The 11,879-nt window shown below is 36.1% G+C and overlaps 1 protein-coding gene across 1 annotated transcript; it reads left to right on the top strand.

The window, feature by feature from the left end:
• Nucleotides 1-5,512: 5,512 nt before the first annotated feature.
• LOC106687109 (uncharacterized) lies at nt 5,513-11,578 on the top strand. Its single transcript, XM_014430802.3, has 3 exons — nt 5,513-5,609; nt 9,738-9,910; nt 11,421-11,578. Exons 1-3 carry the CDS (start codon nt 5,569-5,571, stop codon nt 11,552-11,554), a joined length of 348 nt encoding a protein of 115 aa, XP_014286288.2. The 5' UTR covers nt 5,513-5,568; the 3' UTR covers nt 11,555-11,578.
• The last annotated feature ends 301 nt before the right edge of the window (nt 11,579-11,879 follow it).

Below are 11,879 nucleotides of genomic sequence, written 5' to 3'. Positions count from 1 at the left end.
CTCACGGACGCGGAAACGCGATACAGCGCCCTGGAACGGGAGTTATTAGGCATAGTATGGGCCGTCGACCACTTCCGCCCTTACGTGTTCGGGACGAAATTTCAAATACAGACCGACCATAGACCCCTCCAGTGGGTGGGGAAGCTGAAGGAATCTTCGGCTAGAGTGACCCGGTGGAAGGAACTATTGTCCCAGTATAATATCGAAGTAATTTATAAACCGGGGAAAGAGAACGTAATGGCGGATTGGTTGTCGCGCGCTATAACGGTAAACGCTATTGAGGAGGACAAAGGGGGACCGTCCGGGGATCTGCGACAATATCTCCGGGAATGGACGCCTGGGGAGGAAAGTAACCATGGCGCGCCATGGGGCAGTAATCATAGGGCCGCGGATGAGAGCCAGAGTACTCTAGAGGGAGAGAATATGGATGCAGCATCGGGGGGAGAAAGTTCTGGTGGTGATCGTCCGGTAGACATGGAACAGGTTGACGAAATAATCAACGATAAGTCACGACAAATCATTTGGAAAACTCGAACTACCGGGATGACGAAGATAGAGTATGGGAAATATGGAAGAAGTTCCATCATGACTATCTGGTCGACTCCGGGCATAGGCGAGGACCAGATTTGTAGGGCGCTCAAGGACGCATCGAAACCGGGTAAGACATATCACCTGTACGTTGGGAATGCCGTGTTATGGGACAAAATTAAACGGCTTTGGCGGACGGAACAACTGGGGGTGGACAGAACATTCGTCCGTTGCTTGAGACTGGTGGACACATTACGGGATGTAGAACAGCAAAAAGAGGTGACCCTCGCCTATCATCAGGGTAAAACAAATCATAGAGGTGTCACGGAGACGATGCAGGCCCTGCGGCGGAAATATTTTTGGTGGGGTTTAAAGCGAACCGTACAAGAGGTGATAGGGAGTTGCGAGGTCTGTTTAAAGACGGCGGACATGCCATTAGTCGACCTACAGGTGGATACGTTTACCTGGAGGGGCTATAAGTGGGTCACGGTCCTCGACCTATTCAGTAAAGTCGGCATGGCACATCAAATCACAGATAGGTCAGCGGGCGCGATATTAGGGGCAATGCGCACTTGGTTCCAGTTTTATGGAATACCCGATCGGATCTCATCGGATGGTGGTCGAGAGTTCGACAATGCGTCGATTCGGGACGAAATGCGAGCGTTGGACGTGAAATGGCATCTCAACACCCCGGGGCACCCGAAAAGTAGGGGGGGATCGAACGTCTGCACAGTACATTGAGCGATGAACGATGACATTGATGAACAGGGCTATCGCGGCGTACAATCACTCCATTCACGCAGTTACAGGGTTCTCTCCCTTCGAGGTTCTCTTTGGTATGCGCGGACGACGGCGAGATTATCGGGGAACGGCTGGGGAAGGGGACATTATCAATAACGGGACGGCTATTCGTAAGATATGGGGCAAAGTACGGGGTAGGATCGAAGCGGAAAAAATTAAACACGTGTCAAGACAGAACGACAAAGTACAGGACATAACGGGGAGACTAGGGATAGGGTCCATTGTTTAACGGCGTATTGGGACCAATAGAGGCAAAGAGGTGCAGCGCTACGAGTGGCCATTCAGAGTGATCGTTATCAGAGAACACAATGTGTTCACGATTGAGAGAATCAAGGAGCCGAAAAAACGTAGAACCGTTCATGTCGAACAGCTGAAGGTTCCTCTCCAAATCGCGCAGTAAATTTCTGGAGTCTTCTCTTACCCGTACAGTGTCCAGTGAATGTTATCTTGTGTTGTTTTTATATTCCAAAGAGGTGTTTTACTTTTGTTTTATCTGTTTTCTTTGTGATTTCAGTGAATCCTACTATGTCATTTAGTTATTTTCTTTTATGTTGGAAACAAATTGTACCTTTCTTTTTTTTTATTTTTATGCTTTTGTAGTTTACGAATATTATGTCATAAATTGGTAGGGGGGAGTTATAATACGGCAAGGCGTATTGTCCGCCTTAATACTCCCTACCCATGTAAACAAACAACCAAAATGTATATAAGGAGCATTAAGAGAGCAAATAAAGTAGTGTTATTTCTGTAGTCTTGCGTACTGTTACTCTGCCCAATTTCCTACTTTTTTTTAGTATTCTTTCTCCGACAACGCATAAGTTATATATATATATATATACATATTACTTATCATTCCCATCCCAATTCACAAAATGAAAGACATAAAACATAATAATCAAAAACTAAAGAACTATTCCTTGAGCAAAAGTGTACAAAAAGAAGACGAAAAACTAAACAAGCTATAAATTCTACTATATAGACATATTATAATAACGACAAGAAAATCATATAACAAAATAATATAGCTAACTAGACTGAAAGAAAGGGAGAAACAAATTATGATTTTACATGCCTGGATCGAGAGGGATGCGGATGTGCCGTAAGTGGGTATTCAAACCCTCTGAGCACCAGTTATCTCTTGGATGGAAACTATGTTGTGTTCTCGGAACGCTACCACTTTGAAAGGCTCTTCATAGCGCTGATCCCCCTTGCGACGGCCGGATGATGGTTGACAATATACCATCATACCCCAGGAAATGCGATTCACCCTGGAATGTTTTTTCTTGCAAAGTGTAGAGTGCACTCGCTTGTAAATGTTAGGCAACTAGCCAACATTTCCCAGCGGGTGCACGCTTGTGAATAACAGGATCTTTTAGATGCGTGTATGCCGTTGTTAGCAAATCTCCCCTTCTTCGTTTAGGGTGACCGAATACAATTTCTACTGGTGTAAACCCCGTGGCAGAATGAATATTGTTATTGTATGACAACAACCGAAGATGTTCCCCTAGAGTATTGTGTAGGCGTTCAATGGACCCACGCCCTGGTGGATTCCCGGGGGAATCGAAAAGCCATTTTATGTTCAGCTCGGAACATTCTGTCGTGATACGAGCGTTTCGAAATTCCCTCCCGCCGTTAGACGTAATGGTTTGCGGTACCCCACAGCACGACATCCAGGCAAACATACCCTCCCAAACGGCGTCGGATGTTTTGGAAGGCAAGGAATATGCCATAGCTAATTTACTAAAGTTATCTAATAAGGTTAGCCAATGTGAACCCTCCATAGTAAAAATGTCAATCTGCAAGGTGTAATAGCGGCGAATTTGGTGTATGAGTGATTTCTGGATGGATATTAATAGGATGCCTGTCGTATTTGGCGTGGTGACATACTGAACATGCCTGCAAAACATCCTCAATCAAACGTATACCTGTAATACAAGCGACGCAATGCGGCCAGAGTTTCAGGTATCCCGCATGGTTAGTTTTTCCATCATTAGGCTTTAACTAACTCTTTTTGCCGCTCGAGATCTTTTACCGTTTCCACGATTTTAGAACATAAAATGGTGTTTCTATCATTTCCTGTCCTCTCTGTTTCCAATAGGTGCTTAGTACGATCTAAGATTGTCTTATTTCCAACATACATGTAATATGTTTTGCTACGTTTGGTTATGTCATTGAATAAGTGGACGACATCTTCCGGTGCAGCCGATGGAACGGTCCTTACCGTTACAATATTTTGTCTGCTGTTTTTAGTATGTTCTGTTCGCGACGCACCATCAGTTCTTGTTTTCCAAATAATCTGCCGCTTATGTTGGTTGACTGGCGGCATCTCGCGGAGACTTCATCGGCACCAACTGTAGCCCTCTCATCGCGGAACATATTATCTCGAGCAGCATCAGAGGGCCCTGCATCATAAAGAGCCCTGGATAGCCAGTTCGAGAAAACGTTTTTTTAGCCTTTTTGGTGGACGATTTAAAAGTTATACGTACGCAGCTTTTCTTTCCAGCGTCCGACTCTAACTGATGACTCTTTAAGGCCGTCTGTCGAAAGCAACGGTATATGATCGGTGCGTAGAGTGAAACCCCTACCAAACAAGTATGGGCGGAAAAGGTGCACTGCCCAAACGATGGCTAAGAGTTCGCGCTCAAGTGCGCTGTACCTCGACTCAGCGTCCGACAGCTGTCTGCTGGCAAAAGCCTGGCTGATTCCTGCGACAAGGTAGTCCCAAGCGCCTTTTCGACAGCATCCGTAGTCAATATAAATTCGATATGAAATTCTAGGAATGCGATCTACGGTTCCGCAATTAGAGCTTTCTTGCACCTATAGAAGCTATCAATATGTTCCTCGGTAAAGTTAAAGGACCGATCCTTTTTTAAGAGCTTCGTGAGTGGCGAGATTATATCAGCTGCGTTCAGAATAAATTTACGATATTAATTTATCATCCCAAGAAAACTCTTAAGCTATTTTTGGTTAGCAGGTGGATTAACTCGCACTATGGCTTCTAACCTGGCCGGATCTGGTTTGACCCCTTTTTTGTGGTACTGTTTCCAGTTGTAGTTCGTTGCGGATGGGCGTCATGTTACGTCTCTTTAGTGATGTTCCTCTCCAGATCTTCTGTAGTGTGCTGTTCTGGTACTGTTGAAGTGATTTCAGGGCTGTTGGGATAGGCCTATCAGCCCTATGTCAGCTAATGTCTTGAACTCGGTGAAGTGAATTTAGAAGGGTCGTCCCCACTCCGGAAGACTCAAGTCGATTTAGTAAGATCGGTTAAAAATTCCGAAAAATCCCCCAAAACTCAAAAATTGTCACTCTAGCTGAAATAGCAAGTCGCTGGTCAATTCGATAATTAGAATGTCAAAATTCCACACAAAAAGCGAAATCAAAAGCAAAAGGTACAGTATTTAAATTATTTGATCAAGGTAACTATAAAAGATAGCCACAAGCAAAAATCTCTTGAAAATGTCTAAAAGAACCTAAATAACTAGAACACCACTAGTCAATTTTGAAAATTAACCATGAAATCATTCATAAAACCGCTCAAGGACAGAAAATGTAAAAGTTTCACCAATTAGTACCTATCTGAACGTATATCCAAATTTCACATTACATATTTTTACTTTATTTTAAATTAATAATGGCTTGAATGTACAGGGCATTGTTGGAGTAACAGGATAAATATATTCTATCTGCTATTTAAAAATGCATATTTCATGCATTCAATGTGCAATTTCATAAAAATCCTGTTCTTGTACACTACCCGTATATCGAATATAATAAAATTAGTATTCGGCGTTCCTTCACGGATTTTGATTTCTGCCTCAAGTATGTTGTTTCCAACTAACAGTTCTCAAATACTTAAGGAAAAATGCTTGCGGTGCTATGATGCCACAACCTTTGGACTAGTAAGCACCATAAATCGTTTGGCTACAGGCCCCTGCTGTATCACATACAGCTCTTAAATGAGAAAACTATTTGAATAATTGGGCATTAAAAGTTAACAAAACTCGTACATTAACGGACGCGATATCCAGCTATCTCCTATTCCAAGGTTACTTACTGTATGTGCCTTATCAGCATTGAATGAATCTATATTGAAACAAAGAAATATTAGAATATAATAGTTAACATTGAGTCAAACAGTATTTAGAATGAAAATCATAGATATCATCGAACACGCGGAAAAGTAATTTACTAATTTGAAATAGGAGGAAAAGTAGTAAACATACTTAAATAGTATAGGTAATGGCTCGAGCAGTCTCACTCTCCTTACTCATCATGGTCGGGTAAGCTCTTGTTAGTTTAATACCAAGTAATGTGTTCAATCTTTTTTTTTTTTATAAATTGTAAAAAAATAAATAAAATCTATGCAAGTAAATGCGATTAACAACTATATTATAAAAAAGGAGAGTCAACGCTAAACTAAATTGTTAAATTAAATTCTGGAATCCTTTTAAAGAAAATTTGATGCGCTGCTTCCACTTATTACCCTACTTACGTTCACAAGTTTTTTTGTAGATAGGTGCGATCGCATTTAAGTTATCTTTATTTTTGTGATGTTCAAAAAAAAAATACCAAGGGAAAATTTTTGAATAATTTTTTTTTATTATATGATGAAGATGGTCTAGGTTGCGGCCAAAAAAGAATAAAATAGTTTTCAACAATTTACTATCCGACATTTTTCCAGGGCCAAAAACAACTAAGAATATTAGAACAATAAGATACAAAAAGGCAAAATAAAGTAGGATAAATATTATGTAAAAAATAAGTGAAAAGAAAATTATATACAAATCAAGGGAAGGAAGAAATAAAATAGTATTAATACAAAATAAACTTGAATAAACAATGATAAAGATAAAAAATAACGTAACCTATACGGTTAAAAAAGTACAGGAGACACAATAAAACGAAAAAACAGAAAAGCAGAGGTGGAAAAAAAAATTATACACACTAAAAGACGGAAAATTAAGAAGAGATTTGAGATTGAATAAAGATCGGGAAAGAATAAATAAAAATAAAATTAATAATGATAATAAGTGAGAATAAAGTAATAAGAACAATGTAATAAAGACCAGCGACCTGGTCAAGACGATATGCTAAACAGACATTGACAATAAATCGGAAGCGTGGAGGGGAGGTGGCCAGTTTTATTTCTATTTCAAATATGTCGCGTATAAAGGGAATAGTCATAAAGAGGTATGACGAAAAATGAAAAATAACAAGAAAGATATACAAATATGATAATAATAATAACTATAAAGTTTTATAATTTAGGACAAACAAAATATCAATTGAATGATACATTACGTAAAGTCGAAGAATGTTATCAACTTTGGTTAATTTATTTCTAAATATTCGAGCCCTGTTGAACTATTTCAAGAGGATTTGACCAATCTGATGCTCAGGAAGATTAGATTTTACATTGAAAAACCGAGTAATTGAATTTGAGTTTTTGAAAATGAGAAAATGAGTAAAATTGTACCTTCAACTATTGGAAATTAGTTCTCTGTGATGCATCGAAAGAAATCAAATAGCAAAACAGAAAACTATTGACCAAAAAAAAAAATTATTTATTTAGTACAAACAATTAATAACCCGCGAAACACATTTAAATTGTTTGATGTAAGTTGTGAATTTATCTTTAAGATTATCTGGGCATACGGAGTTGAACTTTGTGGCTCCACTAAACCATCAAATTCCTCCAGAATCCAATCCTTACAGTCTAAAATCCTTAACGCTCCTTACTTCTCTTCTCTTAACGCTCCTTACTACAAATCAAGTCATCCATTATGACTTCAATGTCCCATATGTTGCCGATGTTTGGTTAAAACCAGATACCATTCCTTTCATGATAAACTTCCCAATCACCCAAACCAACTCGTTTCTAACCTTCTCCTTCACTACCTAATAATCCCCCTAGGCGTCTGAAAAGAAGATGGCCTCGAGATGTTCTCCTTTAGAAATGTTTTTGGAGTTCTACGAATGGGTAGATTCTCCACATGTTTGTATCATGTCTCTATGTCACCTACAGTAAATTTACTTGTTGTATATATATTTTTTTATACAGTTGTAAATAACAATAAATAAATGATTACAAAAAAAAATCTTTAAGATTGTCCTTGAGGATGGCGAGGTTGACCGAATAGTTAGACATTTAAAGAAATAATTAAGAGTGTTCTGGCACTTAACTTGGATATAAATTATTTTATTTTAAAAATAAAAAACAGTTTCAAAAAAGTGAAAAGATTTTATAAAATATTAATTATTAAATATTTTAAACATCATTATTCCAGCAAAAAGTGGAATTGCTAGAGAAGAGAAATTATACAACGATGATGGGGATGCTTAAGTTGATGTATATTTATATATAAAAAAAAGAAAAGTAGTTATAACTTTTTATGAGAATATGATTTGTTTTTACAAGTATGAACAGGTAACTTTACATAAAAAACTTGAAACCTCAAAAAATGTACATTGGTTAACAAGAACACTGCTCCGAGCCACAGCCATAGGTTCTATACGTAATAATTACACATAATATCCTTGTGTAACAGTCCATGTGCACTACCCACTTGTCCCATTAGAATTGAAAGATGTTGAATTCGGATCAATCCATGGAATGATTTGTTTTGGTCATTCAAAATTTTAAACTTAACAACGGTGTTTCTTGCCTCTTATTGTATTCTATATATACCCCATTCCAAAAGCGCCACATTAATAATATACGGAGTGTTTTAGAGGTTTGTGTCTAAACTGAAATGATAAATTAAGGATCTCAAACTAGAAAAAAAAATGCCTACGGAGGTACATATGTCCATTAACACTTTGTTCAGGAGATATTCACATCTAAAGGTTTGTCATTATTATTATTTAGGTTATAATAAATAAATTAATATATGTTCCAACTACTTTATTAATAAAATTTAAACATTAACATTGAAACATAAATGTTAATTTAAATATATTATTTTAATTTCTTGAGACAGGTAATTGTACAATCAAAAATTGTATCCTTATTAGTCTCAACACTTTTTATTTCAACAGTCCAACGTTTTGGCCATTTCGGCCATCTTCAAGGACATCTAAATATTTAACAGCTTATATTATATATTCATTTGTAACACTTATAACAACAAAATTATCACTAATATTATAACATACCTTCAATTATAATTCCTCACATTAAAATTTAAAATTTGTTTTGCAGGCTATTCTGCCCAGGTAATTAATTATAAGTTAAAAACCTATTAAAAAGTCAATTATTAGAGAGTCATATTTATTATTAATAAGCTTACCTAAAAAAAATAGGTAACTAAACTTAAGCTTATTAATAATAAATATGACTCTCTAATAATTGACTTTTTAATAGGTTTTAACTTATAATTAATGACCTGAGCAGAATAGCCTGCAAAACAAATTTTAAATTTTAATGTGAGAAAGAAATTATAATTGAAGGTATGTTATAATATTAGTGATAATGTTGGTGTTATAAGTGTTACAAATGAATATATAATATAAGCTGTTAAATATTTAGATGTCATTGAAGATGGCCGAAATGGCCGAAACGTTGGACTGTTGAAATAAAAAGTGTTGAGACTAATAAGGATACAATTTTTGATTTATTTAATTAAATGTTAATGTTTAAAATTTATTATTTTATTATTTTTATGTAAAATAATTCACAACAATGAAAATCTTTAACTCGAATATGTCCTAAGCAAAACATATACCCATATTAGAGAATATTTTTAGATACTGAATTCATATTCTCTCAATAAAAGAAGTAATAGTAAGAAAGAAGAAAGAAAAGAAAGATGTTGAAATATGAAAATCTTAACATCAATCTGATAGCATTAACAAAAACAAAACGAAAAAAAAATTTCTAATGAATAGAAAATAAAACACTCGATGTTTGATATAATGACAAAGGAAAGTCACTCATAGTAGATGGAAGAATAAAAGCATCTCGATATGGGATGATAAGTCTCCGAATCCCTCTCAAGATGGCCGCCGTAGTCCAAATGGTGGTGAAGGTTTACAAATAATACCTCAAAAACATGAAGTAGACTACCTACTAATTCTCATCAGCTTGTCTCAAATATTCTATAGTTGCTCGTTGTGTACTGTCGTTGGAACGAGGTATTCATAAACCCACAGGGCTCTTGTACATAGAAAGCCTTACCTCCATGCAATATTTACGCCAACTATCAATTAACAGCTGTATTAATTACAAAAAAAAATTAGTTGAAAAGTCAACTGGAAAGGTGATACAAATAAATAAATCATAATTCTTTCTTTTGGCTTTATTACCTTTAGCATAACAATGTGTAATCTAATGTAATTACTGTTTATACAATCTAATTAGTTTTTTGGGGGGTTTAAAATTGTTATTTAATATTAATATTCTGGTACAGGAAAACTTTGATAGTGATACTGGCATCATTGGCTCTGGCATCAGCGATAGCCTGTAATTGCGAAACTGTTGACTGTGCACAAGTATCAAAAGATGAGTGTGTAAAAAAAGGAATGGATTTCCAGCCAAAGGGAGGCTTTTGCGGCTGTTGTGATCTATGCACGAATTATTCTTGTAAGTTATTTCTAATTTATTAAGAAATAGAGTTTAAACTTGATAACTGATTTATGAAAAGTTAAATGTTTAGACAGTTGTAACCAAAGCAAATATAAAATATTAATATTCAGGCATTTGCCTAAAGTTTTTATTAACAAAAGCCGTTGACTTTTTGCCAGATATTAACCCATTAATTAATAAATTTATAGATGACATATTTTATTGGTACGCAACTTTAGCCCTTCCCTTCTGCTAGAAAGCAATTGAGCTACTGGCCTATACGAATATATATTACTTTTAGCAATAGCCCTGATGAATTTCAAAATTTAGGCCGAAACATTGACATAAATAAGTTTTACTTTTCAGTGTTCCTCCCTCCCATTACCGAGAGAGGTTGCGGATTTCGGGCTGATACCCTTCTTTGAAGCCTAGAATATTTTTTATCTTGGATTGATCTACCGGATATCTGACGTCCAATAGCCATAGGCGTAAACAGACGGAAGCAGGGACGATCCGCGGCTCCACTCTAGATTTTTGAGACCGGATGAAAAAAAATAAATAAAATACTGGACTTATTTGATAGATGATTTCTTTCTGGAAACATGCTATAATTAGGAAAGTAACATTTATGAGTTGACATCTTCACGGATCCCAAGATCACAACACCTTTCAAGGGACAAGATGAATATATGTCGATGCTTTAGAAAAAAAGTAAGATTCAATGAGTGCCATTATTCTTCAAATACTTATTTATAAAAATAATGAGGAGGGGGCGATTAGAAAAGAACCTTTTTTAGATTCCTATTATAACTTACGGTTTGCCATTTTAATAATCTCAGAATGTTTGTTGAAAATAAATCAAAGAAATCAACCATCGTAGAAGAGGTGGTTTACATTTTTACCAGCAATTCCAGAAGGCTGATGGTCTAATAGAAAACCTCTTCATTACCTCTTATATTTTTGTATTTATTGTATGTACAATAATTAAGTTTATGCTGGATTTTCAACAATTTATTGTTGTTATAACTAATAAAAATTTAAGAACCAATGATTTAATTTTATGAAGTAGCGATACAATTGTGGTGGTATTTCTTGGTGTGTGTGTTTAATGGGGTAAGGTCTGCTCACCTTTAGTGAAATCTTAGCATCTTTTGTCTATATTGGATATATCTATCTATCTAGGAAGAGTAAAGCTTTTTGAGCCAATTTCTGGTATTATTGCAACAGGAATTTCTTTTTCACAATTTGAAGTAACGGCAACCATACTTTGTGAAACGCTTATTGTGTCGGGCTGGGAAAAATTCGGCAAAATATTTTGGTCATAGGCCCGTATTCATTTTTAAGTAATTAAGGACATAAAAGTAGTTGATATTTAATTTTGATATTAAAAATTAGAAAGAAGATTATCTATGAATAAAATATAATCATTACTGTTTTTTTCATTCAAATTCAAGTAAGAGGAATATTATATTGTTATCTAATATAATATAAAAACAAAACAAAAAAAAACTAATATTTTTTGTCACAGGTCTTGGCGAGCCTTGCGGTGAAATTGTGAAACCAGTTCATATCAGGGGACTACCACCAGGAAAAAAGAATTGCATGCCAGGTCTTGTCTGCCAGGACGGTACCTGTACAGAACCCGTCGTTTGTTGTAATTAGGAAAATAAGTGCTGATATGAATAAAATGTTAAATGAAATCTTTTTTTTTTTTTAATCCCTAGCTAGCACAATGCTTCTAAACTTTATGTTTATAATGGCCTTATAACTTTATGTATATAACGACCATGGACCTCTTTAGTAAAGTAGCTATGTCCCATCTTGTCGAGGTAAAATCAGCTGAGGCAGTGGTTCCAGTTCTATGGCATTCCCGACAGTATTTCATCGGATGCAGGGAGGGAATTTGATAATTGTGCAATCCGGGAGGAAATGAGAGCGCTAGGCGTGGAATGGCACCTAAACACTCCAGATCACCCCAAAGAAAGAG

The sequence above is a fragment of the Halyomorpha halys genome, unplaced genomic scaffold (genome assembly GCF_000696795.3).
Source record: "Halyomorpha halys isolate HHAL.00 unplaced genomic scaffold, Hhal_1.1 Scaffold914.1, whole genome shotgun sequence".
In the NCBI taxonomy this organism is placed as follows: Eukaryota; Metazoa; Arthropoda; class Insecta; order Hemiptera; family Pentatomidae; genus Halyomorpha; species Halyomorpha halys.
Note: the sequence above shows the minus strand (reverse complement) of the source record. Positions and strands in the feature narration are given on the sequence as shown.

What these genes read in the sequence shown, in the direction of transcription:
- LOC106687109 (XM_014430802.3), top strand. Translation starts at nt 5,569, where the DNA reads ATGGCTCGAGCAGTCTCACTCTCCTTACTCATCATGGTCGG. An exon ending in TCCTTACTCATCATGGTCGG is followed by an intron (nt 5,610 to 9,737) that starts GTAAGCTCTTGT and finishes ATTCTGGTACAG; the next exon opens with GAAAACTTTGATAGTGATAC. An exon ending in TCTATGCACGAATTATTCTT is followed by an intron (nt 9,911 to 11,420) that starts GTAAGTTATTTC and finishes TTTTTGTCACAG; the next exon opens with GTCTTGGCGAGCCTTGCGGT.